Source organism: Vombatus ursinus, unplaced genomic scaffold (assembly GCF_900497805.2).
Source record: "Vombatus ursinus unplaced genomic scaffold, bare-nosed wombat genome assembly UNPS02013185.1, whole genome shotgun sequence".
Lineage (NCBI taxonomy): Eukaryota > Metazoa > Chordata > Mammalia > Diprotodontia > Vombatidae > Vombatus > Vombatus ursinus.
In genome coordinates this window covers 1-26,847 of record NW_020952963.1, presented here as the reverse complement: position 1 = coordinate 26,847, position 26,847 = coordinate 1, and the positions used below count along the sequence as shown (strand labels likewise).

Here is a 26,847-nt window from a genome sequence, read left to right as displayed (position 1 = left end):
GTACTATGGGTGGCTCCAGAGAGCACTGGGCCTGGAGTCAGGAAGACCAGAGTTCAAATTCAGCCTCAGACACTTCCCAACATTGGAGAAAGGCAAAATAAATTATAGTATGTCAATGCAATGGGATACTATTGTATGATTACAAATGACAGATATGTAGGTTCTGAGATATTTCTTCATATAGAAACCTTTATGTGAAATGATGCAAAGAGAACAGAATTGGACTACTAACAACACACATTGACCATCGCTAGCTTTTTAAAAAATGAGTAGCAATGTGTGGTTGTGGGATAGAGAAATGGCCTTGGAGGCAGGAGGACCTTGGTTCATGTCTTACCTCTGATACATGCAGCCTGTGTGACCCTGGGTGTCACTTACCCTCTCAATACCACAAGCAATTCTGTAAGACTGTAAGTTGTAAAACAGTTGCCGAGCTGCATTGGTAGAGAAACTTTCTTCATTGAGAATTCCCTACATCAATGAAATCACAGAGCTGGACTATATAAAACCAACCTCCAACAAGCTTTGTAAGCACAGAGAAAACAGGTTTATATGGGACAGGGGAAGAGAACCATGTCAAATGAATTATTATTTTGTTTTTATAAGTTTATTTTTTCTCATAAATAAAAATATGAATAATTTGGGTTTACAGTGTGTTTCCGTGTCCCATTCTTCTTAACAAATGAGTTAAAGTACTTTGGGGATCCACAGGAAAAAATTGATGTGGGTTCCCTTTTCACCCTTCCCAGACCTCCTTTATATGTTATGTTCTCCCCATTAGAAATAAGGTCCTTGAGGACAAGGACAGTCTTGTTTGCTTTTATATGTATCTTCAACACTTAGCATAGTTCCTGGGACATAGTATGCTTAATAAATGCTCTATTTATCTACTAGCTTTTCCTGTCCATAGTACTTCTCATATTTAAAAGCAGTTCCCTAAATAAGTGATTTTGTGATAAACTAACCACCACACTCCAAGAGTAAAGAAATAGGCTACATACTCAGAACTTAACATCCTAAAAAGATGTATTGAAGGATATTCGTTGTGACCAGCTTGGTCTTGGGAGGTCTGGAGATGAGCCAGAATGGATAGTCAACAGGTCTGTCCCGAGGTGGATCTTTACCAGGTCGCTGGACCCCACAGAGGAGGTCTTTGGTCTAAGCAGAGCCGGGAGGAGGCAGCAACTGCCAGATGGCTCATGAGGTGGTAGCAGTAAAGATGGGGTGAGATAGAAGGCCAACATCATCTGGGGTCTGGACTCTGAATAAGTAAAAGTGGATGTATGATAGTATCTGGCATTGACATAGGACCTTAAGGATTTGCAAAGCACTTTGAATACATCAGCCTCACAATGGCCCTATGAGGCACTTTGGTTATAATTATCATCCCCATTTTATAGGTGATGAAACTGAGGCTCTGAGAGGTCAACACAATGAGTGTTGGAAGTAGAATTTGAACCCAGGTCTTTTTGGCTCAAAGTCCTGCTTTGCCTCCTAGTGGCTCTGGAAAGGAATCTTCCTTGGGCCTCTTAACCACCAACCCCTTCTTAGTTATGTTCCCTGAAGTCTCACCCTCAGACTCAAACTTTCTTTTTTTGCTGTTTCCCCACAAGATCCTGAAATTTCTGGCCATTGCTGATCCTCAGGCTTGCTTATGTGCATACTTTAGTTCCAGAGACTTGTGCCCCTACTCCTTACCAGTCCCTCACTACTTAAGGTTAATCCTCCTTCTGCTGTGGCCACCGTTTCTTACTGACTGATTCTCCCATGCATTTGGCTCTTTCTTTCTTCTGCTATTACATGATCCAGACCATAAGAGTATATTTCCTAGGCCTTATCCACAAGGGAAAAGAGTCATATACAGAAACTATGAGAAAAAAAAATTGTGGGCCATAGAGAACATATATACAAGAATTTCTCCAGAATAACCTTGATAGTTAATCTAATTGGTAACTAAAGTTCTAGGATGTTCCATGATCATTTCTAAGCCAGGAGCCTAAGCTAGCTTGTAGCTCCCAAAAGAGAATACTGACTTTCTTCTCTGGCTTTCCTGCTGATTTGGGATTTGGTTGCCTGGCTATTATGGACTAAAGTCATTCCTTGGTTTATAATCCTGAGCTCACTTTTAGCCATTGAGAAAGCCTTCTGATCACAGGCTGAGTTGCTGGTATTCTGACCATACTCATTCCTACCTAAGTGATCATCTAACTACCTATCCCCAGTCCCCACCCCCAAGAGTAAGGCCAGTGGACACAAATGAGTAAACAAGACAGGAATCTGCATCTTGGAGAACGGATAATGAAGCCTATTTCCCTCCTTTACCCAGAGAGGTTGGGGACCATGGAGGCCGAAGGGCAAGGTGTTCAGTAGCAGATAGATTGAAGGGACAGGGCAAGTACAATGACAGAGAAGAAACCTGTGCTAGATAACCAGGCCCCAAAAGCTGTAGATCTAGGCTAAGGTTACACGGGAAAGAGTCCTTTGGATGTTTAGAGTTGTTTTTTTTTTTCTGGGTCCATATCCAAATTGTCAGTCCCTTTTAAAAGTGGCTGTGTGCTTGCACTTTTCCTGGGCCATCTGGGGTCCACCATAGTCCCCCACCTCCTTTCGTGGCCCTGGCTGTCTGACATGTCCCTAACAGTCATGTTTCTAGAGTGCTTGAAAACCTGCAAAATGACCTCAGAACAACCTCAAAACAACCCTGTGCGGTGAGGAGTGTGAGTAACTTCTCATTTTAGAGTGTGAAAGCAGCTTGTTTCATAACCTCCCAGCAAAGAAATACCAGGGCCAGGATTCACACCCACAGCTCATCTACCCTTCCTTCCACCTCATCAGACTGCCTCTAGGGAGCACATTTTTCAGCCAGGCTTGGTTTTAAACCCCCTACTAACACATTCACACTTCTCCCTGCCCCCGTGGCCCACATCCCTGGCACTTCTCTGTTCTCCAATGAAAGGCCTTCCTGCTCTCCTCCCCAGAGCCGGACACAACCCCTGACCTGGAATTCCTGTTCTGGGTGGTCCCTGTTGCCTGGTGCAGAGTTGCCACAGGCCAGCTTCTGGGGAATAGAAACGGAAGAGGGATGAGAATAATAACAAGGCACAGACAGGACTTAGGGTGACCCAGAGGGCCTCACCAGGCACATTCCTCCCTGCTTCTTGGCCATCCTTTAGAGACAGGCGATTTGGATCTGACCAGCAGAGGAATTCACTTCCGGCCCTGCAGCCAGCCCCGGCTGGATAGAAACCATCAGGAAGAAGGAAAGAATGAGACTTAATAACCATAAGATGCCACCTGTATGTGGTACCAAGGACAACGAAGGCTGAGCCCAGCAGGCGGGCAAGAGCCTGGGCCCACTCCTACTGACATTGATTGCTCTGTGGCCCTAAACCTTATGCCTGGCAGTCACTCCATTCATCCTCTGCCACAGAGCAGGCAGCCCATGAAAATGGGTAAAGCCTCCCTTGCTTACCTGGACGTCTGCCTCATCCCTTCAGCTGGATGTACCTGTGGCCCATTATTCCTAAGGTATTCTTTATCTGCACCTTATTTGCCCCTTAGTTGCCACACATCCCTGGCCCCCTGGTTCTTCTCCCAGTATAATATAGTGGGGAAAATGCTGGATTTCATTCATTCAACAACTTTTTATAAAGAGCTTACCATATGAAATGAAGAAAAATCAGGAATGTCTTCTCCTCTTGCGCCAACAACATTGTCAAAAAGAAAAATTACTAAGAAAAATCAAAGGACAAGAAAGGAGGGACATAGTGTAATTATTTGTTGGTTAACTCATATTCAATAAATATTAAGTACTTAACTTTTTGCCAAGCCCTGAGTGAGACAGTAGGCATACAAAGATAAGACACTTCTTCTTGGACAATCAGACCCAGCACTTCTTCTTGGACAATCAGACCATTTGAAAGTAGAATCACAGAATATTTGAGTGGGAAAAGACCCTGGAGATAATTAGGAATAGGAAACTAAAGCCAAGTAGTGAAGTCACTTGCTGAGAACATGTGCCTTGTACACAGCTAAGCCCAGAGTTGGTTTCCAATCCAGTGTTCTTTTTCCTATACAAAATGCATCAAGATTCCAATCTGTGGAGGGTGGCAGGTGGGGAATATGATGAACATAACTTAGTGTGACTCCAGGTAAAATGCAATGGGGCCCAGCCTAGCTCTGATGCTTTTTAGCAGAATTAGCTTGCACCAGTCACTGACCTTACCACCATCCATGGTTGAAAGTGATCGATTCCCCCTTCTTCTGATTTTCCCAGAGCGCTTTGGACCCGCTTCTACAACATTCTACCTTGTATCATGTTTAGTTATGAACAGGTGGCACTGCTACTACTAGACTGTAAGAACCTTAAAGGAAGAGCCTCATCTTTGTATGCCCTGTGCCAAGCAGAGGGGCCTGCATACAGTAGGTGGTGGAGTGCTCAGAGTTCTGGACCTGGAGTCAGGAAGATTCATCTTGCCCAGTTCAAATCTGGACTCAGACGCTTACTAGTTATGTGACCCTGGGCAACTCACTTAACCCTGCCTCAGTTTCCTCATCTGTAAAATGAGCTGGAGAAGGAAATGGCAAACCGCTCCCGACTTCTTGCCAAGAAAATTCCCAATAGGGTCACAAACAGTCAGACATGACTGAAATGACTGAACAACAACAATTTCATCTCCAAAGAACTAATTCAATTTTCTGAATCAAGTTGATTCTTTGGAGAAAGATACCTCAACTTTTTGCAAGTAGGTCTTGGAAAGAGTTCAACTGGGCTGAGGTATAATTAAGACAGCCTAGGTAGTACAGTGGGTAGAGCACTGGGGCTGGAATCAGGAAGACCTGATTTCAGATGTAGCCTCAGACACTTACTAGCTGTGTGACTGGGCAAGTCATTTAACCTCTGCATGCCTGTTTTACCATCAACTGTAAAATAGGGATAACAATAGCACTTACCTCCCAGGCTTGTTGTGAAGATCTAATAAGATAATATTTGTAAAGCACTTAGCAAAATACCTGGCATATAGTGGGCACTATATTTTTGTTGTTCAGTCTTTTCTGACTCTTTGTGACCGCAGTTGGGGTTTTCCTGGCAAAAATACTGGAGTGACTTGCTATTTCTTTTTCCAGCTCGTTTTACACATGAGGAAACTGAGACAAACAGTGTTAAGTGACTTTCCCAGGGTTACACAGTTGGTAAGTATCTGAGGCCGGATTTGAACTCAAGATGAGTCTTACTGACTGCAAGCCTGGCGCTGTATCCACTCCACCACCTGGGTGCCCAGTTATCCATCTAATCAAGCACTATATAAATATTAGCTGTTATTGTTATTCAAGTCAGTAAACATTGTAAAGCATTTGCTGTGTGCAAGTCACTATACTATCAACTAAGGCTATCCTCTGGCCCCCAAAGGTCCCTGCCCTCAAGTGGCTTATAACCTGCTGGGGGGGGGCACATATAACATGTTCACAAGTAAATAAATACAAAGTTTGTTCAAAACAATTTGAAGTGATTTCAGGAGAGTGAAAGTGCTAATAACGGGACATGAGGGAAGGCTTCCTATAGGAGTTGGCGCAGAAAGACTGCTCCTGGCTTAGGCCAGAACACACACACCGACCATTACAGCCATTCAATACTTCATGTTCACAAAACATCTTAAGGTTTGTGAAGCAATCGCATACAACAGTGCTAGGAGACTGGCGGTTCTAAGGAAGAAGAGGGTAAAGCCCTGAGGGCTTGTGACAAAGCGTGACTTGGACTTGGCTATACAACAAGGACATCTGGAGGGAGTTCTGCATCTGTGACATCCCCTTCCCCAGGCAGCGGCAGAGGGAGAAAGGAGAGATCGAAGTCCAAGGGAGCACACACACACACACACACACACACAGGCGTGTATGCATAGAGATGCATCCAGATATAGTATGTAAATATATGTATATATACACACACATATATATCCACATAGTACACCAGTTTCCACAGACATATCTAAGTATCTATTCATCCATCTCTCCCTCTGGAAGCTGGGATAGTGAGTGAGAAAGAGAGAGAGAGAAAGAGAGATGCATGTATATATATATATATGTATGCATGTATATATTGGTATATATATATTATATATACAGAAATGTGTATATACATGTGTTTCTGTGTATATATACCTCAGCATATACTTATACATATAAACATATCTATAAACATACATACATGTATATATATGTATGTGTTTATATGTATATATGAATATATGTTGTGTGTGTGTGTCCGTATAATATATGGGCAGCTAGGTGGCACAGTGGATAGAGCACCAGACCTGGAGTTAGGAAGATTCAGCTTCCTGAGTTCAAACTTGGACTCAGACGCTTACTAGCGATATGACCCTGGGCAAGTCATTGAACCCTCTTTGTCTCAGTTTCCTCATCTGAAAAATGAGCTGGAGAAGGAAGTGGCAAGTCACTCCAGTAGCTTTGCCAAGAAAACCCCAAATGACGTCATGAAAAGTCGGACACAACTGAAATGATTGAACAACATTTATATGTGTGTGTGTATGAATGTATGTGCGTGTCTGTGTGTCTATATATATAAACATGTATAGTACATGTATGTATTGTTATATATGTGTGTATGTTCTGCTGCTGAATGAGCAGCCATGTGGACAGAGCCTTCCATCTGGAGTCAGGGGACTTGGGTTCCAATCCTGGCCCTATCACTAACTGCCTGTGTGATCTAATGTTGGTCATTTTAACTCCCTTGGCCTCAATTTCCTTTCTCCTCATTTGTAAAATGAAGGGGTATGCAACAGGAGGTCCCTCCCAGCTATAAATCTATACTCCTATAAAGGAAGTGGGTGAGTCCCTCTGTAAAAGTAGCAGAAAGATACTCTGCCTATAAAAATAATCATAGCTTGCACTTCTGCAGATGTTCAAAGCTCTTTCTTCCTCACAACCTTGTACGGTGGGGAGTACACGTATTATTATCACTTTATGGAGGAAACTGAAGCCCAGAGAAGGAAGTGACTTGCCTGTACAGGTATGGAGGAGCTTAGACTGGGGTCCTCCAACACCCCCGAGGGCCTCCTTCCACTTGGCTGCCCGAGGAAAGAGCAGTGTAGGGAAAGAGACCCCCTTTAGTCCAGAAGCTGGAGCAGCAGGTATGGGCCACTGTACAGATTTGGAATTAGAAGATCCAGATCCAAACCCTGGCTCTGCTATTTCCTGGCTAGGTAACCTTAGGCGAGGCATTTCCCCTCACTGGGCCTCAGTTTTCTCTTCTGTAAAATGAGGGAGGTGAACTAGATGATTTCTAAGATTTCTTCCAAGTCTAATGCTTTTTGCACCGGAATTCTAACAGACATTGAGAAAGGCTCACCACAGTATGCTGTAGAGGATAGGGAACTGGACATTTACTAAGTGTGTGAGCCTGGACAAGTGGCTTAACCTCTCTTCTGCCTCAGTTTCCTCATCTGTAAAATGAGAGGTTTAGACCTGGAGGCCTCTAAGAGGGTCTCTTCCAGCTTGAAATCTAAGCTTCTTTGATCTTTGAGAATCTAGGTAAGTTATTTGTTACAGAATATATAGTTTTTTTAAAAAAATGCTTTTCATAAAACCTTCCTCTGATAAGTAGGCTCCTCATTAGAATATAAGCTCCTTGAGGGCAAGTACTGTTTTCACTTTAAAAAAAAAATTATTGGGGCAGCTGGGTGGTGCAGTGGACAGAGCTCTGGCCTTGGAGTCAGGAGGACCTGAGTTCAAATCCAGCCCCAGACACGTAACACTCACTAGCTGTGTGACCCTGGGCAGTCACTTAATCCCCATTGCCTCACAAAAAAAAAAAAAAAAAATTATCTCCAGTATATAGCACTGTGCCAGGCACATAGTAAGAGATTAACCAATGCTTGTTGATCAATTGGTTGTGGCCAATCTGCTTGAAAGAGGTGATCAGGTGCTCTTCAGTGGAAAATTTCTTCCAGTGGTTGAGGTCAAGTGAAATGACTCCTAAAAACTTTATACTTTTGGGGCCTTGATGAGAGAGTTACATTAGTCTAGGACTGAGTGCCTGGTAGATGAGAGGATTTGGAGTTGGGAGAAACTGTAAGGGTCATCCTCCAACCCCTCCATTTTGCAGAACAGTCAATTGAGGCCAGAAAGCCAGAAAGGAGAAATAACTTGCCCAAGGTCACTTAGGTGGTGAGTAGTGATACTCCAGGGCCTCAAATTCCAGGCTTGATGTTTGTGCACCACAGCCGCCCCCTTGTCTCACCATCCCCTGAATATACTTTGTGGGAGCAAGGAGGACACCCAGCATCTGTCTCCAAAGCAGGCCCAGCCTATTTAGGAAGATGGCGCATATGGGATACCATGCAGACAGCATAAAATGGGATAGCTAATGAAAATTGGGTGAACAGAACCCAAGTGCTCTAAGGGGGCAGGGGAGGGAGATCACTTACAGATTACACACTTTATGGAAAGATTCTGTTTCAGAAGCATCCCTGCTTCCACAGCTTGGCCATAAACGCCCACAGGTTGGGCCTGTTTTCTTCTCTTGTATTCCACAGCACTGGTTGTTGTGGCTTGTCCTTTGTTCTCGACAAGGACCATGACATCAGGAAGGTGATGCCATGACTTGCAAGGCAATTGGATTTAAGTGAGGAAGGGCTGTGCAAAGTCACCAGCCTCACTTTCTCCTCCGGAGTCATCTGGGTCCAGTGGCCAGATATGGATCAGAATGACTGGAGATGGCCCCCATTCTAAGCAGTAAAGTAATATTAAACAATGAGCCTGTTAAAGGTACTCCCCATACATGAAAGGTTTGAGAAGCCTTTCTTAGGGTTAAAAGTAACTGTAAATGTTATTACCATATTATCTTCCAAAGCTTGATTAAACTACCCATTAAACCAGTAGCACCCCTTCTCCCTACCCAGCAGCTTTCTTTCCCCAAACAGCAGAATTTCTTGTACAAAACCCTAATCTGGTACCTCACTGTAACACAGATGTAACCGAGTTTTTCAGAGGCCATCAGAGTTTAAATCTGGCAAGCTCTACCATGCTTAAAGTATGCTGTCCAAATCCAACCCAGGGACAGAGATTCATTACCAATAGTATGGACACTAAGAGATTAATTATTTAGTGAGGTCAATCCATGAAGCAAACAAAAACTTTTAAATGGCCTTTGATCTTATATAGGCTGCTTCTACTCCCAGTGGGGTGGTAGTGGAGGAGTGGTGAATTAAAGCCAAATGTGAAGCATTAGTTTTTGGACTACCTATAATCATCAAGCTTGTAGGTATTTGAAATGTGTCCAGTGACCCATGCGGGCAGCTAATGGCGCAGTGGATAGAGCACTGGGCTTGCAATCAGGACGATTACTCTTACTGAATTCAAGTCCTGCCTCAGACACTAGTTGTGCGACCCTGGGCAAATCACTTAACCCTCATCTGTAAAAAAAATAAAATGAGCTGGAAGGAAATAGCAAACCATCCCAGTATCCCCAAATGGGGTCATGAAGAGTAGTACGTGACTGAAATGACTGCACAACAGCACTAGATAAAAGAGTCGCTAAGTACCCATGGAATTTGGGCGAATTCATATGAATTAGAATCATAGAACACTAAAATGTCAGATCCAGGAAAGCAACTCAGAGGTCATTCAGGCCAAGCCACATCTAAAAAAAGCATCCCTTCTCCCAACATTGATCTGATTCAATTTGACAAACATTCCTTATGTTCCATTACTGCACTCAGCTATATGCTGGAGACAAAACTGAAGCAGCCCCTTCCCTCCAGGAGATAAAGAAATACGAGGTAATTTGAAGAGAGGATCAGGGAAAGTTTCAAAAAGAAGGTGACACCTGGGGCTGTGTTTTGAAGAAGATAAGAATTCTGTTGCAGAGTTGAAAAGGGAATATATTTCAGGCATGGAGGCTACTTATGGAAATGCATGAAGGCAGAAGAAGGAATGTCAAGTTTGGAGAACAGCTAGTAGTCCAGTTTGGCTGAAACATGGAAAGAATAGCTTGAAATGAAGTTGGAAAGGTGGTGGGAAATAGATTGTATAGGGCTTTACATGCTGAGCTAAGGAATTTGTATTTTCTTTTTAAAAATATGTTTTATTGATTCCTTCTGATTTTACATCATAGTCATTTCCAGATATATCCCTCCAAAAACAACCCAAATGAGCCCTTGAAACAACAACAAATTATACGAAACCAGTTAACAAAATGATAGTATATGCACTATTCTACACCTATAGTCCCCCATCCCTCTACTGAAAGAAGGGAGGAACTCTATCTTATCATATAGGGAATCCAGGAGCCACTGAAGGTTTTTGAGGAAGGGAGTCGCATACATAATCAGATCCATAGAGTAGGAAGACTATTTTGGCACCTGGATAAGAGGATGAATTGGAGACAGGATAACCTAGAAGTGGGAAGACCAGTTAGGAGATGACTACAGACCCTCAAATTTAAAATTTAAGGGGTAACCTTTTAGAAAGCAGTTTCAGAAAAGTGTTGGGGTTGGAAGCCTTGTTGCAAGGGGTCAAGATGTGAGTTAGTAGTGAGGCCTTGGCAGTACTGAATATGGAATACTCCCCTTGCCCAAGAGATTGATTCCAACCTTTGCAGAGGACCTCTGATGATGGGAAGCTCCCTAGCTAGTGAGTGGGGAAGCTCACTGCTCCTCTAAACAGCTGACTGATCCAATGACTATTTATATTGACGTGAAACCAGCAAGTTGCTTATTAACCTCTGGCACCTCAATTTCTTTATCTGTAAAATAAAGAAGTTGGACTAGGGGACTGATAAGGTCTCTTCCATTTCTAAGTCTATGATTCCATGAAATTTCCCTTTCTAAGACTTCCCCTTGTTACTCTAAATTATACTGCCTGGGACCCAGAAGAACACGTCTAATCTCTCTTCCACAACACAGCCCTTCGGTAGTTGAAGACAGCAATTATATCCAGCAAGTCTTCTCATCTCCAGGATAAACATCCCTAGTTCCTTCAAATGATCCTCTTAAATCCAATTCATGTGCAAGTCAAGACATCACCCTTGTGATGTCATTGGTCTTCTTCAAGAGTGAAGGATGAATAACAATATAACATGGCCTCCAGTCCTCTAAATATTCTGGTCACCCTCCTTTGGATCTGCTCCAACCTGTCAAACATCCTTCCTAAACATAGCACCCATAACTGAACATGCTCCAGATATGGTCCAACCAGGGCAGAAGACAGTGAGACTATCTATCTCCTCTCTTCCTCTGAATGGTTTGCTTCTATTTATGTAACCTAAAACCATACTGGCTGTTTTTTGGTCATGTCCCTCCATTGACTCCTAAAATCCTATATCTTTGTCACACAGAGCTGTGTCTTGCCATGTCTACACCATACCCCTCCCCCATTCTAAGACCATACAATTAATGTTTTTAACTTAGTTGTAGTAATTTCCATTTGTCTTCATTAAATTTCATTTCACTGGACTGAACTAATCATTTTAGCTGGTTGATATATTTTTGGATGCATCTTGTACAAAGGGGGCAGCTAGGTGGTGCAGTGGATAGAGCACTGGACTGGGAATCTGGAAGACTTATCCTCCTGAATTCAAATCCTGCCGCAGGCACTTACTAGCTGTGTGACTCTGGGCAAGTCCCTTAACCCTGTTGGCCTCAGTTTCCTCATCTGTCAAATGAGCTAGAGAAAGAAATAGCAAACCATTCCCATATCTTTGCCAAGAAAACCCCAAATGGGTTCATGAAGAGTCAGACATGACTGATATGACTGAATGACAACAAAACATTTTTGGATACTTATTCTATCACCCAACGTATTAAATATCCTTTCTAGTTCTATGGGTTGTCATGTAGAAACATTAGATTTATTCTGCTTGACCCTAGAGAGAAGAATTAGGGCAGTGGATGGAAGTTGTAATGAAAAAAAAAGTAAATTTAGGCTTGATATAAGAAAAAAAACCCTTTCTAACTTCATAATTAAAGCGATCGAAAATTTGAATGAATTGCCTCAGGAGGTAGTAAGTTTATCCTCATAATGACAATGGTGTTAGTGATGATGGTGATAAACAGCCTCATTGAAGGTTTTCAAGCAAAAATTAGCGTAGAAGGGATTCCTATTTAGGCACAATTTTGACCAGAGCACGTCTGAAGTTCCTTCTGTGATTCCATGTATTTCTTTTTTTTCTTTTTATTTATTTATTTATTTTTGGTGAGGCACTTGGAGTTAAGTAACTTGCCCAGGGTCACACAGTTGCTAAGTGTCAAGTGTCTGGTCTAAGGCTGGATTTGAACTCAGGTGCTTCTGACTCCAGCGCTGGTGCTCTATCCACTCTATCCACCTAGCTGCCCCTTCTGTGTATTTCTTAAATTCAATAAGCACGCCATCTAGTCGATCTAACCCACTAAACATTCATTAAGTGCCTACCGTGTGCTAGGCGTTGTGCTAAGTGGTTGGGATAAAATCAATAAAAAGAAAGACAGTCCCTGCTCTCAGGAAGCTTACAATCTGAGGAGGGAAACAAGACAATACAGAAGGAGGCAAGAAAGATGAGGACAGGGCACCAGGGAGTACCTGGTTTGTAGAGGTGGAACCAGCCAGAGTACCAGACAGTGAGCTGAGAGTTTAGCTTCTGTCCTTTATTAAGGAAGGCATTAGAAAGAACTTGGTATTCCATCCTCCAGTCCTCCAATCAGAGGGGAGAAAAGGCTGAAGGAGGTGGTATCATCACTCAAGGCTGGAGTTACCAGCATGGTGATGAGCTTTACCTGGGAGAGGCATCTTGTCCTTTGCCATCTATGCTTTCAAGTTATTGATAGAGATGCTGGCAAGTACGGACTCAATCATGGGGTCCTCTACTAGAGACTGGCATCCAGATTACTTCAGTACTCTGTGGGTCCAATTGTTTAGCCATTCCCTAATCCACCTAACTGTACCAATATCTAGCCCCTACATTTCCATTTTGTCTATAGGATTTGAATTTTCAAATCAAACGGTTTGCAGCCCTTTGCCAACTTGCAATTCACTGTTCGTTGAGCTTTAGGTTTGGAGCCCAAGCTTCAGCATGAAACTGGACACCCAGATGACTTATTTTCACCCCCTATTGTCATCTCCTCCTCCTCCTATGTTTACTTTAGAAAGCTGGGCTGTGGGACAACTGAGGAGGAGGAGGGATGGAAATGCAGCCGTTGGAGAGGACACAGGTCTCTGTAAGGCTGACTAGGGTTTTCCTGGAGCTGCTACCATGGGGCCTTTTTTTCCTGTTATTCTCCTCTTAGTCACCAGTCCCACCCCCTCAGCCCAATCCTGGAGCCCAAAGAAGAGGAAAGCTCTCTCCACTCTGGGGGTGTCTCTGTTACCACCACCCACACACACACATGCCATGGCAGCAGACTATGAAATATTTCTCCTATGAGCACAAGGAAAATTGGCTCAGTGGATGGAAATGGATTACAATGAACGTCTCACTCCCTTCTGATTGTGCTCTAATACCCAACTCTCCACCTTTCACCTCCTGTCTCTCCCTCTCTCCTGGCCTTAATCATCCTAGGACAGGTGTGAGATCCCCTAACTGGGAAGGGAAATTTGAAAGCAGCAGCCCCTCCCCAGACCCCAGGTCCATGTTCTCCTGGGTTATTAGGGGATTCAAACTAGTCAAGAGCCAAGCTATGTCTTTCTTTATATAACATTCCTAGCCTTTTTTTCCCCTGGCCTTCCCACTTTCTGAAAGAGCTGAAGTCTCCTTCCTTCCTGGGCCTTTGTTCTCAGGTTGCTGTGTCCCCAACCCCTTTGCAGTGCGTCAACGCAGAGGTACATCCCCAGACTGCTAAAGATCTTGAAATGAGCAGAAGTTGCTCCTAGTGTAAGAATGGTCAAGGCATGGAGGGCATGGTGGAGAAGACATCTAAGAAGGATAATGCCCCAGACTTTCGGCCTCACTTTCCTAGGTACCAGCTCTTCTGCTGGAAACTAGAGAGATCCTTTGCTATGAGAGCCAGAGATTAACCTCAAGCTTTCACCAGTGACTGCACCCTTCCTACCCCAGGCCCTCAATTTCCTAGGATCTTGAGGATCTGCCCATTTTCTTGGGTTATGAGCTCTACTGAACCTAGACTTTGTTCATTTTCCCCCTGGCCTGGTGAATGGATCTCAATGACCACTTCTTCTCCTTGATTGCTTCCATTTTTTACTTGCTTTAAGGTCATAGGATTCAAAGTTCAAAGGGACTACAGAAATCTTCTAATCAAATTCCTTCATTTAACCATAAAGGAATTAAGGCCAAGTGACTTTGCCAAAGTTGCACAGACAATACTAACAACAGTTTACGTTTGGATGGTACCGTAAGATTGGCAGTGTTCTCTGTGTACATTATCTCATTTAACTACCACAACAACCCTGTCAGGTCAGTGCTACAGATATTATTATCCCTATTTTATATAGCTTGGGCCTAGAGAAGTGAAATTACTTGCCTATAACCTCAAACACTCAAGTGGATCCATTTTCTTATTGATTGCCAATCAAACAGATTGTAATTTAACCATGCCTAACTATCCTATGTGACTCCAACCCCAGAATTCACCACGGAGGTTCCACCCAATGTGCTGGAGGCCTTTCCTGAAGGTCACTCCATGCTGTCAGTGGAGCCAAACCGAGAGAGAGTCGTCAAACATCACATGGGCAAGAGGCTTTTTTTTTTTTTTTTTTGCTTTTTGGTGAGGCGATTGGGGTTAAGTGACTTGCCCAGCAAGTCACACAGCTAGTAAGTGTGAAGTGTCTGAGGCTGGATTTGAACTCAGGTCCTCCTGACTCCAAGGCCAGAGCTCTATTCACTTCACCACCTAGCTGCCCGGCAAGAGGCATTCTTTATAAAGAATCCCCTGCAGGGACAGATCAGTCAAAAACTTTGGTCTGTGTGCCCATGGTCATGCAAATAATAGGTGTCAGAAATGGAATTTAAATCCAGGTTCCTCTTAATTCCCAGTCTAGTACTTAGTAGCAAAGCTGAGACACAAATATATTAGTAAACATTTCTTGCACAAGACCCTAGGTTCACTTAGGATTAAAGATGGCTCTGGAGTTTGGGTTAGGGCTAAAGTTGGGGTTAGCATAAGGTTTAGATTGGAGCTAGGAATTCTGGCTGTGACTGGAGATAGATTCATGTTGAGGAATGGTCGGGGCCAGGATAAGACTTAAATTCCTTTTCTCCCACCTCTCAGAACCTCTCGATATGAGTAGGCCTGGGTTAATAGGTGTTAATACTACCTAGGAGGAGTCTGAGCCCTGGCCGTGATTGGTGAAGGAGCAGAGGTGTCAAAATCACTTGGAGAAGAGCTCGGGACAGGGCCATCCCACAGACCCATGGACACTCACTCTTCAAGTGCTAGTATGAACCACCCCAGATACCCTAGTGAGCAAAGTTTAGGAATCAGTTTATGACCAGGTTTAGAATTCAGTCTGGAGCCATGGAAGGGTGTGAAGCTTTAGAAGGAAATGATTCTTCTCCTGTTTTGATCTTTTCTTCCTCTGTCCTTTGTCCAGAGGGGGAGGAAGAAGGGAGCCAGGTCAGGTCTGCCAGGCTGTGTTGGTGGTCCCCTAGAGAGGATAAGCTTTTCTGACCTCTATTGAACTCTGCCACCTTAATGACCCATTGTTCCAATGGAGGACATAACTGAATGGAGCTAGAGGATGAAGAGTGGGGGTTGGGGGTAAGAGGGGAAGTCCATTTCTGCCTGGAATGTTCCTTTTCCTTTTTTTTTAAGTATTTTTTAAAATTGGAAACTTAATAATACTCTGAACAACCACAAATGTACATATAATGGACAATAAAGATAGAAATCCCAAATGAAACCCATACAGTTTGAATGATCTATATTTTGATACTTCTTGTGTTCAAAAATTGTGTTTAAAAAATAATCACCAACTGGCTAAACCTTTCTGAACTTAGCCAGGCTGATCCCAGGATCACAGACCACAGCCCTACCCTCCCACCCACCCACCAGTCTACTGTCAGGATTCTGTAAGAAGCTTCCCAATTTGATGGGACCAGTTGGAGCTTGCACCTAATTAGTACAGCCTTTAAAAATCCAGGGTCACCTCTACACCACAAGGAGGCACCAAAAGAAGACTTTAGTGGAGATCACAGTTTGATGAAATGACAAATAACCAAAGGAACTTGTTTGCTTTGGGTCCTTTCTTGATTTCTTTTTATTTGTCTACTTATTCTTTATTTCTTCAATGAATAAACATATTTTTCTCCCTCCCATCATCCCCAACCCATTGAGAAAGAAAAAAAGGAAAACCAAGATACTTGAAACAAATATGCATAGCCAATTAAGAGAAAGTCCCGTGTTGGCCCATGACCTCTTTTCCACGATAAGGTTATAGCTTCTTGAGAAGAGAGGCTCTCTTGTTTCTGTATAACGCTTAGCACAGTGTCTCCAGCACCAAATAGAACAATCAATCAATAGACAAACATTTATTAAGAGCCTACTAGGTGCCCGCACTGTGCTAAGTGCTAGGGATACAAAAAGAGGCAAAAGACAGCACCTGCCCTTGAGGAGCTTACAATCTAATAAGGGAATAAGTGTAATGACTCTTCTATATCACATCCCTTCAAGTATTTGAAGACAATGATCATGTCTTTTCTTTTCCAGGCTTTATACCTTCCACTATCTGATTCTTTAACTGACCTTTGTTAAAGTAGGAGGGATCTTTACAATTAAGACCTCATGCAGTCACCAAAAAAAATTTATCTGGAACATTGTTCAGTGAGCGCGATGACTGGAGAATCAGAGTTTCCAGGGTAACTCTTTGATTTTAGGGGATTAAGATTAATAAGGAGATTTTAGGGGAAATGATCCTCCACTCTCATTTCTCCATCTATATCTTGCCATTGCAAAGGCATTTAGAAAGCTTTGTTGCTGTTATTTTTAATTATTTTATTTTTTATTAAATGTATTTAAATTATTTTCATGTGGTCATGGTCAAAGTGTATGTTGTTTAAATTCCACTTTCTTTCCCACACATCACTTTACATATGTTTTCACACGGTTTATGTTTCAGAGTCATGGAATTTCAAAGTTAGATGGGATCTTTTTTTTGTTTGTTTGTTTGTTTTTGGTGAGGCAATTGGCATTAAGTGACTTGCCCAGAGTCACACACAGCTAGTGAGTGTAAAGTGTCTGAAGCCAGATTTGAACTCAGGTTCTCCTGACTCCAGGGCCAGTGCTCTATCCACTTCACCACCTAGCTTCCCCCTAGAAAGGATCTTAAAGGCCATATAGTTGATCTTGATTTGTTTGTGATATAAAAATGTTCCATTACTTTGCTACGCCAAAATTGATCAAGCCATTCTCCAATCAATGGATATGTTGATTATTTCCAGTTTTTCAGTATTCTTAATAAAATTTTTATAATTTTTTTGTTTACAATTTTTTTCATATAGGTTACTTTTTGTTATATTCCCTTAATGAGCTCCATGAGGGCAAGAGTCCATGTGTTCCTTAATGATGATTAGATATCTTTATATCTTTTCTACTACAAAGACATTGAGCTCTGAACATGGGGCTCGATAATGATGAATGAATGAGAATGAATGTATGATTGAATGACAGTGAAGGAGTAAATGAATGAGAGACTGAATGAGTAAATGAGTGAGCGAGTAAACCACAGAATTTAGTATTACTTGGCTATGTTCCATCTTGTATTGTCATGTGTTTCACAGATGTGTTGATTCCCCAACTAGACTGTGAGCATCAAAGGACAGTTATAGTACTTTCTTTGCCTGTCAAGTCTTGAACGTAAAGTCTAGTCCAGGCCTGGGCAAATGGGAGGTAAGCAAAGTTTTACTGATGGCTGAAATAAAAATAAACACTTGGTAGCACACACAGGAGGTTGTAAACAAAAGTCGAGTTTTATTTTATTTATTTATTTCATTCTATTAGTATTGGAACCTGCATCTCCCATGGTGTAGTGGGGCTGGCTTGGTGATGGCATGGAGAGATAGGACTAAAGGGAGGGGCCCCATGGCTCCCTGCCCCTGATTCTCCTATCCTAAGAATCAGGTTTCTCAGCCCATATTGGCAGTCCCAGATGCAAAGGTGAGTTAGTTCAGGAACAGAAACGGAACTCATTGGCTAGCTCTTCGGCTGGCCCTGACGCTTATGAAGACTTCAAGTATTTCTCAGGGGGATGGAAAGTCAATGGGGCTCAGGGAAAAGGAAGTCAAAGGTGTCCACAATGAACATACCAGGGTCTTAAACAAGGGGATAACTACTCTGAAACTCTACCTCATTCCTCTACTCCCCAAACCTAATTTTTCAAAAATCTGAGAGTATGGATGACCTGGGAAACCACCTGGACCTCAAAATTATTGGTCTGGCAGCTGAGAAATCAGGTTGTAGTGCCAGGAAACCTAGGATGGGAGACCTAGATGCTAGGTCAAGTCACTTTCCTCTCTGGGCCTCAGTGTCTGCCTCAATAAAATGGTTGATCCCTAAGGTCCCCTCCAGCTCTGACATTGTGTTATTTGCTCTTACATTCTTTCCAGTTTGCCATGCTAATGAAGAAGCAAGAGAGAGGACAGGGTCTAGTGTCCTTGTCCAGTCTGGATGGTGTCCAGCATGGGGATGCTTGAAGTACCCCTAGGGTAAGAAAGAAGTAGAGTGGAGTCTGATATGGTCCTGCTTTTGGTCCTATGCTTCCCCATCCTGCCATACAGATAATACAAACAAGTGGATTGGCAACAGACTTCCCTTTCTCCAGTGGCTTGTCTCGTCTCAGGCTAATATCAGAACAAGTCAGCAGGGGCTAGAATAGGGAATAGGATAAGGTCAGACCAGGCTATTCCCAGTGAATCCAAAGTAGCTTCCCCCCTTCTTCCATCTTGGCCTCTCTGCCACCTCCTCCCACCAGATAATTTGCCCTTGAAGCAGAAGTTCTGAAGCAATGGGCAAAGAGTAGATGGGTCAGCTTGGGGTATTCTAGGCCACCTCGTGCCTAGGAGTGATGGGAAGGGTTAGGCCTCCACACAAGGAGTGTGTCCCTAGAGCCCACCTCCTTAGTCTTACTCAATGCCCACAGGCCTGACTTTGTGTCTCTCTGAGATGTGAACTTGGCCCTGGTCACTAGAAGGACCTAGGACTAGAAGGTCACTTTTCTGGGTATACGAGGAGAGAGGAGATGCCATGCTCAGAGAGTGGTACCCTAGGATAGCTCTAGGGAGGCAGAATTCTGGGTTGATTTTGATAATAATTAAGAGTTGTCCCCTACCGCCTATCAAACATGTCTCCTGTAAGCCAGGATCCTGCTTATTGAGTGTGTTCCTTTTTACTGGAACCTTCCTTCTTCCTTTCAACAGTATGATTGGCTAGGCATGAGGAAACATGGGATTTGGAGGTAATCTCAGCCCTTTCCCCATGGGAGGAGGAAGAACTCTGGCATCCCTAGAATCACCCTCTGAGCATCTCTGCACCAGGGACCCCCTGACATGATGCCAGTACTCCTCCAAATCCTCTTCTTACTCCTATTCTCAATCTTTCTCTCCCAAGACTGTCCATTCTCCCCTCCCACTGGGGAGGGAATATTTGCTTCCTACTTCCAAGACTCATAGAATATTCAAGCTGAAAAAAGACCTTGAATAGTGAATGTGGAATGTCAGCGCTGGAAGAAACCCTAATAATCATTCAGTTGAACTCTTCCATTTTATAGATGAAAAAACTGAGTCCAAAGATGGAAATGATTGGCCTATGATCACACAACCAGTCAGTGGAACAGCTGGCAACAACTTGAGCCCAGGTTCAGGGGAGCCCAGGCCAGTCCCCTCCACCCCTGCCACCCCTACCTCCTTCCACTTTCTGTTTCATCACCTTCCTCCATCCTTTGGAAACTCCGTTCCATCTCTTACACCCATAGTAACATAAGCACTTGTTCTTAACTAGTTGTCAACTAATCCCCACTAAGGCATTAGCTGGTAACGAATATGCAACTTATATGTATAAAGTGTCTTGCTTTCCAGAGGTATTTAGATTTCAGCAGTGGCTTCTGGAAGACTAGGGAGCTTTTAAACCTCAAAGGACTAAAATGATAATGGTGGACTTTCAGACACCGTGACAGGTAGTCAGAGGAAGTGTCCTTCAAATTATACTGTGCAGGCAAACCCCTCTCCTCTATCTATTGGTAGGGACAGCCTTGGGGAGAGGCTATTCTGAGTATTGCTTTGGCTTTATGTCACAGCCACATGGGCTCTGAATACAAAAAGAAATCTGTTGGAGTTACTACTGAAACTTCTTAGCTCCTGAGGGTCTCTAGAAGCCATGCTCTCATCACCATTTTAATTTCCTTCTCTTTGGCATAACTGTCTCCTCCCTCTCTCCCCCAGCTTGGACCCTGATACCTGCTGGGATCCCAGAGGAAGCAGGAGAGAGAATGAGGATGATACCAGGTAGGTCCTCATTATACTCAACAACTATTATCCCTTGGACCACAGTAGGGTTGGGAGTTGGTGAACCCCAGTGAATTTTGTTCTCCCCAAAGAGTGATGGCACTTGAGGTGTCTTGGTGCTTTGAGAAGGAACCAGGATGAGGATAAGGAAAGAACTTACCTCTTCCCAGGTAGGGGCCCTTTGTAATTCCTTCCTCAGGGCTTCCCATGCTTAGACAAACCTCTAACACATGCTAGTCAGGGCAAGAATTACCTTTGCACAATTAATGGGACCAGGGAGAGGCTGTTAAGACTGTACAAACACATGGTGATATGGTGAACAGGTAAGATCAATTATCAATTAGCTGCCCAATGGAAGGATGGCACCCAGAGTCCACAATCCCCACCACATAAATCAATCATGTGTATTTGACTTTGGGATACATTCTGTGGCTCTTTTCAGGGGGAAAGGGCAAAGGGAGGGATTCTTTATCTTTTTAGTTGCCTGGCTCAGGTAAAGATTGAAACGTCTGCCTTCCCTGATCACATGGCAACTAACAGCCAGGGAGAGACAGAACCAAGGCCAGAGAGATAATACCCTGCAGTATACTGCTGGCTTTGGGGATGATCTTCCACCCCAGCTCTTGGCACAAGGACCGTGTGATCACTGAATCCCAGGGCACTAAATGACTCTTTCCCCTTCACCCACAAAACAGAGGATCCCATGAGTTGAGCCAGACGGGACTTTAGACAGCTTCCAGTAGCAGAGTTGGAATCTAAACCCCAATCTCCTGCCTCCAAAGTTATTGTGCTTTTCATTACACCAGGGTGTCTCAGAGGCATCTTTCCCATTTCCAAACTCAGGCTCCCTCATTAATAGTCTTAGGGATCCAGCCAACCCAGTGGATTCTAACCCCCATGATTTCCCCCAGAGCACAAGCGACACGTAGAATCAGAGAAGGTTAGACCCAGAAGAGAGCTCAGAGGCCAGCCCTGTTTTCCATTGGATAGAGGAGGTCAAGTGTCTTTTTCACTAGATCATAATATCTGTTAAAGGGCTTCTGTTGCTATCTTTAGAAAAGGTACATCTTCTACAAGAAAATAATGATGATAATGGGTCATGAGCCTTAAATTTGAACTCCATTGCCTCACCTCAGATCCTCGATTTTTGGTATTCCCCAACTTCCCCACCCCCAAAGCCCAAAGAAGGGAAGGCAAGTTGAATTGCCAACCACGTGGTTTAAATCACAGTCACAGAAGGTTATGGCTAGTCCAACTCCCTCATTTTACAGAGATGGAAACTGAGGCTCAGATAAGGGAAATGATTTGCCCAAGGTCACACAGCTGGTAAGTAGGATAACCAGTATTCAAACCTAAATCTCTTGACTCCAAGATCAATTCTCTTTCCACAGCATGTTTCCTCCTTTCTCCTAAGTCTGTGCACTGATGTTCTTCTGGGTTATAAAACCAAGTCCCATCTTGGGGCTAAGTTTAAGGAGACTCTAGGGGAAGGATAGAGGTTGGGGGTTGTATGGAGGTTGGCTCTTGGCTCTCCCCTTCCCCCATCCAAAAGTCTTCATATCCACACGGATGCCTTGCCATCCTTGCTGCCAACACTGCTGCCTTTCTCTGAGTTGGATTTGGTTTTGGCCCCTTGCCGCCCTTGGGCACCATCGGCATGGTTCTGCTCCACAATTGTGCCCGCTGAGGCCGGGCTGTCAGTCCTTGAATGTGGTAGCCCTACCTGGGATGTGTAAGCAGGAAATCCGTTGCTCCTAACCCCATTGGCAGGGTCCTGGGTCTCAGCTCGATGGGTTCCTCGGAAGGCATCAAGATCTCCTGGTGGTAGGTTTTCCTCTGAGCCGGGGCCCTGAAGCTGCTGGAGCTCCTGCAGGGCCCCGTTGGCCAGGTTCTGCTCATGGGCTAGGAGTCCACCGGGCATGAGCCGCCCCGCTGCTGCCGCCCTCTCAGCCCGGACCACCAGGTTGTACTCAGGTGGGCAGGACATGTTGCGAGTATACGGGTAGCCATGGGGTAGCTGCCGGGGCAGGGGCGGGGGTGAAGGATAGCCGTCCGAACCCTGGTCCCGGCCCCCGACCCTGCGGCTCCTCACTGCATCCTGCAAGCTACCTAGACCCAGGTGGGCCATCTCACAGAGATTAAGGATAAGGCAGAGGCAGCTGACCACATACATCACCAGGAGGAAGACGGTCTTCTCTGTGGGCCGAGACACGAAGCAGTCAACCGTGTGAGGGCAGGGCTCCCGGCTACAGCGGAAGAATGGTTGCACCTCAAAGCCGTATAACAGGTACTGCCCAACCAGGAAGCAGATCTCAAAGGAGGCCCGAGCCAATAGCTGCAACACGTAGATCTTCATCAGACCCTCCTGCTGGATCCTTCGCCTCCCATCGTGCTTCTGGTTGGCAGGCCCGGCCTCCGGAGACCCCTTGCCCTTCTCTCCTGCCAGTGCTTCCTTCTCTTCTTCTTCCTGCTGCCGGTCCTCCCTGCTTCCATCCGCGCCCTCCTCTTCTTCTCCCACGCCACCCCCCAGGCCCATCATGGGCTCCTCCTCTCCGCCATTCGGGGTGTCTGCCCAGCCAGGGTGGGGCAGCGGCGGTGGCCTCCTCCTTGGCGGACGCCTGCGGGCCAGGCGGCCACCCTGACGCCCGCGCCTGGCCCGGCGCCTCTCCTCTTCGGATGCTCGGGCCAGCCGATGGATGGCATAGCCGAGGTACATGACGGAGGGCGTGGAGATGACAACGATCTGGAAGACCCAGAAGCGCACATGGGAGAGGGGGGCGAAGGCGTCGTAGCAGACGTTGTCACAGCCGGGCTGGCGCGTGTTGCAGGTGAATTTGCTCTGCTCGTCCGAGTAGATGGACTCGCCGCCCACCGCGGTCAGCACGATTCGGAAGACAATCAGCACCGTCAGCCAAACTTTGCCCACGAAGGTCGAGTGGTTGTGAATCTCCTCCAACAGCCTCGTCAGAAAGCTCCAGCTCATGTTTGTCATAAGGGCTGATCAGTCAGGACCTGTGGGACGGGAGATGGCGAAGGTAAGGCGTGAGAGCCAAGAATTAGAAAACCTGAGATTCGCAGAGCCTCAGAACTGGAAGGAGCCTTGGAAAGCATGTTGTCCACACTCCTACACAATGTGGAATGCCTTTCTGCAGTGCCTGACACAGAGCAGACGTTTAATTAATGTCTGTTACATTGAATAGACCTGAATAGAGTCCTGGCTTTCAAGCTGTGTAGCTGAACACGTCCACTCCACATGTCCCCTGCCCACGAGTCTCAGTTTCCCCATCTGTAGAATGGGGATAATAATACCTGCCCAATCTACTTTACAAGGTCATTGTGAGTGAAATGCTTTATAAACCTTAAAGTGCTCTAGAAATGTGATTTATTATAGCATGCCTTATAAATAGCATTCCAGCCTCTGCCTGCATACTTCTGGTGATGAGGCCCTCCTACCTCTGACACTCCCTGATTTGTTTTGAGATCCCTTCTGTCACACTTTTTTTTCAGTTCAGTCTACCTGGACAACTCCTTCTTCCATCCCAGCATCCCAGAGTCCTCCCTCTGTCTCTCAAATCTGTTAAAGGAGGGCAGTGATTCTAACCACCTTTTTCATTCCATCCTCCCTAAACTCCAGCCTTTGACTTCTACCTCATCCCTTGACCATCCCTTTTCCACGGTGACCCCCCTCCCTTCCCCAAACTCCAATTTCACCCCACCCTCAAGGTGTCTCCAAACCCCCTTCCCACATCCTTGCTCTACTTTTCCTCTCCTTCCAAACTTGAGAGGCCCCAGAGCATCAGGGATCTCTTTACATCCCCTTTGAACCCCTAGGTAGTCATGAATGTCCCCTGGGATGCTTATCCAAATGCTAGCTAGCTTCACCTTTTGGGAATGCTGGAAACTGGAACTGAGGAGGGGATTCTAGATCTTTCAGTCTTACTTTTTTTATTTTTTTGGCTAGGCAATGGGGTTAGGTGACTTGCCCAGGGTCACACAGCTAGTAAGTGTTATGTGGCTGAGGACGGATTTGAACTCAGGTCCTTCTGAATCCAGGGCTGGTGCTCTATTCTCTGTGCCACCTAGCTGCCCTGATCTTCCAGTCTTCTTGAGGGCCTAGGTAGGGAATTAAGGGTTACAAGGGTTAGAGAGGATCAAGGTAGAGGCTTAGGGGCTAGAGGCTGAAGAGTTAGAAGGAACACCTTTTCAAAACTTGAATTGTGAGTTGTTATCATCAGCGGATAGAAACATCAAACCCATGGCCCTGGGGAGGCTGAAGGTAAGGCTTCATGAGTTCTCTCTGCCAAAAGAATTTAGATAGCCTTCATCCTGGGCCTCATTTGCCCAGGACTCTCTTTCTGCCTCTGAGGATAGGGAGAGGAGGGACATGAGGGAGAACAGACCAAGGCATGACAGCCTGGTGGAGTCAAAAGAGCAATAGTTTGAAATTAGAGAATCTGGGTTCAAATACCGACTCTGCTATTCTGTGAACAGTAGCCAAGGCACTCCTTCTAACTGACCCTCAGTGTCCTCCTCACTAAAATGGAGTTGGGGGGCAGCTAGGTGATGCAGTGGATAGAGCACTGGCCCTGGAGTCAGGAGGACCTGAGTTCAAATCTGGCCTTAGACACTTGACATTTACTAGCTGTGTGACTCTGGGCAAGTCACTTAACCCCACTGCCTAGCAAAAAACAAAAAAACCAGACAAACTAAAATGGAGTTGGATCAGTATGACAAAAGATAGAAATAAAGATAATTTATTATATATTAATTATACATTAAATTATATATTATGTATAATTATAGATAATGTACATATATTAAATTAGATATAAATTACATATTATTATATATTAAAAGTCACTAAATATATATACTCTTTGACCCAGGTGTATCTCTACTAGGCATAAACTCTGAGGACAAAGACAAAGGGAAAGGAGGATGCCACATATAACAAAACATTTATAGCAGCACTTTTATAGTAGCAAAGAACTAGAAAAAGGAAAGGAAACAAGCATTAATTAATGCTTGTGTGTCCTGTGTGCCAGGCACTATGTTAAGGGCATTATAAATGTCATCTTTTTTGAGCCGCACAACAATTCTACTATTATTATCTCCAGTTGAGGAAACTGAGGCAGACAGAGGTTAATTGACTTGTTCAGGGTCACAGAACCAGTAAGTATCTGGGGCTGTATTTGAACTCAAGTCCTCCAAACTCTAGGCCTAGTGCCCTATCCACTGAGCCACCTTAGTGTCCATTGACTGGGGAATGGCTAAATCATTTGTGATATATGAATGCAATGGGGTATTATTGTGTCATAAGAAATGACAAATAGGAAGAGTTATTTGAACTGATGCAAAGAGAAGCAAGCAGAACCAAGATAACAATTTTCACAATGACCATAATAATGTAAAGGAAAATAATTCTGAAAGACTTCAGAACTCTAATCAATGCAGTGACCAGTCATGGCTTCAGAGGACTGAGGAGGCTAGGGGGTTCACTGTATGGAGTACTGGGCTGGGAGCCAAGAAGGCATGATTTCAAAGCTTGTTTTTGATACATATTACCTGCGTTACTCTCAGCAAGTCATTTGACCTCTTTCAGATTCAGTTTCCTTGTCTGAAATTTCCGGGGTTGGACCAGAGAGCCTCTAAGGTATGATCCTGTGGTGAAGCCTGCTTCCCACCTCTCAGTACAAAAAGGCAGTATACAGATGAGGAATAAGGCCATTATTTTCAGACATGACTGATTTGCTGATTTTTTGTTACTGTTGTTGTTTAACCCTCCTAACTCCTTACAAGGGAGAGGGAGGGAATGAGGGAGTCACTGGGAGAAGATAGTATGGTTTTTAAAAATCATTAAAGCGTTTTTTTAAAAATAAACAGAGAGTTGGGCTAGATGATCTCTAAGGAAACTCCTTCTAATTCTAAATCCTGTGTCCCCCTGGCCCTCCTGCCCTTCCCCCAGTCTTGAAGCCGGTCCAGCGCCACGAAGGTGTCTCCTATAGCACACCCACTCACTCTTTTTGGAAAGTTTCCTACCTCATCCTTGGCCCGGATCCCTGGCTCTCCCTTTAGAGAAAAAGGTTCCTAGAGAAGAGGCAAGGATCCTAGGAGATCTTTGCACTCAATGTGCGTGCATGTGTGTGAGTGAATAGAGGGAGCTGAGGGGCTGTCCTTCTCTCCCACGTCCCTCCAGCCGACTTCTTTGGCTTCATCAGAAATTCAGAGATGCGCGCAGGCTAACCCCGAAGAAGAATATACATATACAGAGAGACACAGACAAGGACGCCAAGTGACAGCCGAGACCCAAGCTTCCACCTAACTCAGAGAGACACAAACAGACGAACCCAGTTAGCCAATCACACACACACACACACACACACACACACACACACACACACACACAC

At 44.5% G+C, this 26,847-nt stretch overlaps 1 protein-coding gene across 1 annotated transcript; it reads right to left on the bottom strand.

The window, feature by feature from the left end:
* Positions 1-17,847: 17,847 nt before the first annotated feature.
* LOC114040460 (gap junction gamma-2 protein-like) lies at positions 17,848-26,551 on the bottom strand. The gene is made up of 2 exons (XM_027858572.1): positions 26,480-26,551; positions 17,848-23,452 (listed from the first exon to the last, which is right to left on the bottom strand). Exon 2 carries the CDS (start codon positions 23,430-23,432, stop codon positions 21,996-21,998), a length of 1,437 nt encoding a protein of 478 aa, XP_027714373.1. The 5' UTR covers positions 23,433-23,452; positions 26,480-26,551; the 3' UTR covers positions 17,848-21,995.
* Between the last annotated feature and the right edge of the window lie 296 nt (positions 26,552-26,847).

Excerpts from the sequence above, each read along its gene's own strand:
- LOC114040460 (XM_027858572.1), bottom strand. The coding sequence starts at position 23,432 with ATGACAAACATGAGCTGGAGCTTTCTGACGAGGCTGTTGGAGGAGATT.